Source organism: Pristiophorus japonicus, chromosome 5 (genome assembly GCF_044704955.1).
Source record: "Pristiophorus japonicus isolate sPriJap1 chromosome 5, sPriJap1.hap1, whole genome shotgun sequence".
NCBI lineage: Eukaryota > Metazoa > Chordata > Chondrichthyes > Pristiophoridae > Pristiophorus > Pristiophorus japonicus.
The window spans coordinates 270,132,165-270,138,164 of NC_091981.1; the positions used below are offsets into that span (position 1 = coordinate 270,132,165).

Here is a 6,000-nt window from a genome sequence, read left to right on the forward strand (position 1 = left end):
ATATAACTGGTAATCTAATAATTACATCAGCATCAATAAAAGGCAAGACATGCTGCAACATTACAAATCGCTTCTACATGCATGCACTTCACACTGGAATTTATTTTGCGACCGTCCGAATCTGCTGCTGTAGTGTAAACGGAGAGCTGAAGTTATTCTGGCTGGTACTTCAACTTAATTGTTTCAAAACAACTTCAGCTATCAGCACAAGTATAATTTATGATTTCTTTGCCTTTTTATAATTGTGTTTTGCTCTCAATAACATATAGAAAAGCCGTCAACCAATGAAAATTCTTCATAACTAAGTGCCTGTTTGAGGGAGTGCAGCGAAGGTTCACAAGACTGATTTCCGGGATGGCAAGACTGACATGAGGAGAGACTAGATCGACTGGGCCTGTATTCACTGGAGTTCAGAAGAATGAGAGGGGATCTCATAGAAACATATAAAATTCTGACGGGACTGGACAGGTTAGATGCAGGAAGAATGTTCCCGACGTTGGGGAAGTCCAGAACCAGGGGACACAGTCTAAGGATAAGGGTAAGCCATTTAGGACTGAGATGAGGAGAAACTTCTTCATTCAGAGAGTTGTTAACCTGTGGAATTCCCTACCGCAGAGAGTTGTTGATGCCAGTTCATTGGATATATTCAAGAGGGAGTTAGATATGGCTCTTATGGCTAAAGAGATCAAGGGGTATGGAGAGAAAGCAGGAAAAGGGTACTGAGGTGAATGATCAGCCATGATCTTACTGAATGGTGGTGCAGGCACAAAGGGCCGAATGGCCTACTCCTGCACCTATTTTCTATGTCTATGTTTCTATGTCACATAGCACTATGAAACTATGGTATTATGTAGTCCATATAATTCTTGATGCAGTTTTAATAGCAGATGAAGCACAACACTAAATCCATATACCATTACAACCATGCAAATTTAACTTTGGTAGCTACCTTGAGTTGGAAGAGTAAATGTCACGATCACTACCTCTTTTTTTTTTAATTATTCAACTTTCTGCATACTTTATTTAAAACTGGCTCAGAGGGGCTGCTAAACTCCATCGTGAAATATCTAAATTAACCATAGCTGAAAACTAATTAAGCTTTATTGGCTTTCTGCTCCATTTGAAGAATTATTTTCATAGAATAAAATCATAGAAACTTGCAGCACAGGAGACCATTCAGTCCATCTGGCTCTTTGAAACAACAGTCATGCTGAGTCCCACATCCCCTTGCTCACAACTACCCTCAGCATTACGACCCACCAAGAGAATGGGCAATCAGCGTAAATAGCCCATGCCTCTGCGACTTTGTAAAGAGCCACTAGATGTACAAATGGACTGGGGATGACTTTCACTGTGATATTTTATCCTTACTTTCCCCCAGTGAGGGTAAGCAAGTCCAAGAACCTGATTGTGGGAATCTATTTCATCAAGAGAGCAACTATTACTTGTCTTAGGCTGATGGCCTCTGTGTTTCAAGTGATCAGACCAAGGCAATTAACCACACAGAAGATATTGCTAACCAAGACTCCTGCAACTAGATCTGTACAACTGCCAATAGTGTGGATTCTAAGGCAGCTGACTTGATCAATGATTTCCTTACCTGTATAGCTGAAATCAAAAAAGCTGAAACTAGATGTTCCTGCATTAAGCAGCAACCTGTTAAGTAACAGCAACAGCAAGGGAAAGTTATTAGACATAAGCAAAGGGTCCTTAAAGTTTTACTTTTAGCCTCTTCAGAGCAAGCAAGCACTGCTGCAAAGATAGATTATGGTGCAGCATGTTGTTAGGCCGCCAGAGTCTTTCGGGAGATGTAGTGGGATCAGAGAGTTGATTCATTCACAAGGGGGTGTAATCACACAATCATGATACTCGAGTGTTTTTTTGTTCGCTAAAGTTAGTAATGAATAAAAGAGTTCCTCTGAGCTAGTATCAAAGACTGCTGAGACCAGTAGTCTATGGGACTATCCCAGAGGCCTGGAGAGAATATTATACTGAGCTACTCGCCATCCCTAACAGACTAAGTAAGGACCCAACTGCATAGACTTAGAAAAGCAGGAGGAATGCCCTGCAGGATTGAGGGTCTTAATGAGTCAATTCAATAGAAGGAAGTAGACTTTGCTTTTTCTACAAAAATACAACCTCCCGGCATCCACCCATTGAAAGAAATTTCTCCAATCATTTTTTGAAGATGAGTCTATCATCTGCTAGTAACAGACGCATTTGTTAACCATTTGTTTAACAGAGAGCAATTCAGAATTTTGAAAATACTCTCCAAGAATCAAATTCTTGAGTTACCTGTCCCATTCTTCATTGGTAGTTCGTCTTCTCCGAAATCTCTCAGCACCGGGTTTATCAACCTGGTCAAATTCATCTTCTATAAAAACAAAAAAACAAAGATTTAATTAGCCAAACACAAGTCACTCTCCAGAAATACTACCAAACAGTTTAAATGTATACATTGTACTAACAATTTCTAAACTTACTGATCTTACTTAACCTTTTGTGGTCAAGATGAGAAATTGTCAGTGTTGAAATATTGCTCAGATATAATTGTCCAAAATAAATGTAAGACAAAGGATTCATATGTACATTAAATGGTTGTAAAGGACCAATTGCACAAGTATCAGCTGAGCAACACAAACTGTATTTTATGGTTTATACCAACAATCCGTCTGACTGATGCCCATATAATTCAAGGTCGAGAATGCAAAATCTAATGAAAAGTGAGAGAAAGTCAAACAAATTTCTGATTAAATGTAAATGAATGAGGACACAAGTATACAATTCAACAGCCTCAAGCAACGTTAGCAACTGACAAAATTCCATTTCGACATCAAAAAGACCCACTTCGTGTAGTGTGGCACTCCACTATATTATGTTTGACAGACTATGGCCAAATCGAGCGGTCCAAAACTGGGCACCATGAGGTACTGTGGGCCATCAGTAGAACTGCATACCACCACATCCCTTTGACCTCCTCCCCGCCCCCCCCACCACCATCTCCCTTCAACAATATCACGATTACCAAGTCCCCCACCATTAACATCTTGATAAGTTTCTGATCAATGATGACCTGTCTGGAAATGCCATATCAACACCATGTCTGCAACAGCAGAGCAGAAGCTGAGTACTCTTCAACGAGTGACTCATCTCCTGACCCTTTAAGCCTCTCCACCATCTACAAGGCTCGAAGCCTCACCATTTGCCTGGATAATTGCAGCCACAATGACACTCAAGAAGCTCGACACCATCCAGAATAAAGCTAACATTTATTTTTGTATTTTTTTTTAAATAAACAGAATTTATTTTTCAAATGAATACTAACCAGGACATATCATCACTGTGGATTTTCACAAGGATACATTGTAAATGAAACCAGTATGAAATGGGTGTATGGCATAAAACCACACATTTGAAGAAACATAACTATATTAGTTCAAACTGTCACAAACTCTAAGATACATCAAGTGCACTATATAAACACAAGTGACACGTAAAACTCAGTGCATCTACGCTACGATTTTAGTACCATCGCTTAAGTTGCAATGTAAATTCAGAATCAAAGATCAATCTGACTTGAGAACAAGTGTAAAACTCGCGGGAACAGAAAGCTCAGTGTAACTGTGTGCTTTATAAGTGTGCAGAGCTTTGGCATGAGCAGAGCAGTAGTTAAAGCCAGGCAATGTATGAGGCACTGTCTATGACCATCAGTCTAAGGTGGATAATTGTCATATAAATGCAACATTCGAAATGTTTGACTTGCTGTCACTTTTCATTTTTTTTTAAACACAGCATTCATGTTTATATGTTACACTTTCTTTCCGAGGCAACCACCAGATCCAGGACAGTCTTCGTGCAATCTGGATACTTAATTCTGGTGCTTCATGTTGAAAAAAATGAACATGACGAAATGAATTTGAAAAGGAGAGAGAACAGGAGGGAAAAAAAGTAAGGCCAAAGAGAAAAACATTCCCTTAATACAGTCAACTGCTCAAATGGATCACTGTTGACACTGGGTTTTAGAAATTAGGTTTCCCAAAAACCAGGAACACCATGAAGATGATATACTGACAGATGACCACAGCTCTTTGAGTGAGTTCTCTCCAGTTTTGCATGGCCCTCAGTCCTGATATTTGTTCCTTTAAAGCTCTAGAACATCCAAAACATTAATTAAAATCTGAATTGTATTTCAATACCCCAAAACTTATTTGTTCTCCAAATTCATCTCTGGAAATGTGTGGTTAGTCGCCTCCCATTTCTTTTAAATTATTTCATACACCAATACTTTGTGGGGATGGGGGAAGATTCAGCAACAAATCAGCACTACTTTTTCTTTATTATTTTCCCATACATTTATGATTTATTATATAATGGGTATGCTGTTTTCCTCTAACATGCACACTCATGAAACTGCTAACATTTCTCAGCACTTGTATTGAATGAAATACTCAACTGCTGCCAGTTGGTAAACAGTGCAACTCAGGAACTCCATAGAATATACTTGCATCTTGTCACTCATTTTGTGCTGGCAACCATAAAGCATGTAAACTTTCGTGTAAATTTGATAATTCAAAGTCTATTTTGAAGCATTAAAAAATGAATTCAATTATTTAAACAATAGGAATTTAACTATTAAAATGTAATTATTGATCAAGAACCTGAAATTTACAAATAATTAGAACTGACATTTGATAGATTTAGGCAGTTATAATCACATGGATTTTGCTCATTTAAAGCTGTGGCCTTAAAAGGCACAGGCCAGTTTGGGACCTAAACATCAAAAATGTGCTCCAGATTGTGAGTAACACAGCAAGAGATCTGCTACATTATATATCATTTCATTATTCAGACACCAAAGTGAACTAGTATGGTGCATCGTGCCACGATTGGAAAAAAAGAAAAGAAAAAAATAAACCAAGAGGCGGTGATTAAATAAATACAAGCAGGAATTTGTAGCTTTTGATACTAAATGGTAAACATATTAGTTTTCAAAGTGGCCAACTCTTTGTCCAATCATCACCACATGTACTAATGGAAGAAAACAATGCAGAGAGAATAATCTATCTGCGCTGCTTTCTTCCATTAGTACACGTTTTTATAATTCCAGTCACCGGGTTCCCTTTCAATAAATATTGTAAATAATGTCTGGGACTGGAAAAAGGGGGAGGGCTGGAGAAAGATGGGTTACAACAGACACAACACCTTCCCCGCATTTAGGGATCGTAAAACCGCAACCCACCGGGGAGGGGGAGGAGGAGACGGTCAGCGATGGAACCGTCCACCCCGCCGCCGCACCGGCCTCCAGAAGCGAGCCAGGCAGCGACAACCAGGCCCAGGCTGGGCTGGGTTGCGACTCTAAGGCCGGCGCCGGACCAAGGTCTAGGCCTCGCTCTCTTCACACGCCGGGCTTTGGTCACCTCCACCTCCAGGCCCAGGCCCGCCGGCTTTAAACTAAAGGCGAACTATTTGTAATTCAGTGACTTGTTTGTGTTTCCCCCTCCACCCACCCACTCAATGGACCCGCGCCTGGGGAGAATTACCTTGTGCGTTGCAGGCCATCGTGCTGCTCCGAGTGTCTTTCGCTTTAAGTCTGCCGTCGCAGCTGCATCAACCCGGATCCCGATTCACTTCACCCCGTCCGGGAGCCCAGAGAAAGGCAGAAAAATAAATAAAAGGCCCGATTGAAATGTTTGCTCGTCGAGAGAGAGTAAATCACAACATGGCGGGCTGGCGCTGCCCCGTGCAGCATCACGGTCCACTGGAGGACCACGGCGCCGCGCATGCGTGCGGAAGCCAGCCCACCATCCCTGCTGGGAGGGTCAATCCATTGTATTTTGCACAATGACACCCAACCCAGAGACAAGGCATTTATCATTATCATCATGATCATCGTAGACAGTCCCTCACAATCGAGGAAGACTTGCTTCCACTCCTGAAGTGAGTTCTTTGGTGGCTGAACATTCCAATACGAGAGCCACAGACTCTGTCACAGGTGGGACA

At 41.0% G+C, this 6,000-nt stretch overlaps 1 protein-coding gene across 5 annotated transcripts in view; it reads right to left on the reverse strand.

Moving 5' to 3' along the window:
- Window positions 1-5,739, reverse strand: part of rbm33a (RNA binding motif protein 33a) — a 203,636-nt gene extending 197,897 nt beyond the window's left edge. For all 5 annotated transcript variants that reach the window (XM_070881642.1, XM_070881644.1, XM_070881643.1 and 2 more), the window contains exons 1-2: window positions 5,541-5,739; window positions 2,296-2,374 (exon numbers count right to left, since the gene is read on the reverse strand). In XM_070881642.1, coding sequence (XP_070737743.1) covers window positions 2,296-2,374; window positions 5,541-5,559 — 98 coding nt within the window. In that variant the 5' untranslated portion in view covers window positions 5,560-5,739. The remainder of the gene's footprint in view (window positions 1-2,295; window positions 2,375-5,540) is intronic.
- Window positions 5,740-6,000: the final 261 nt, after the last annotated feature.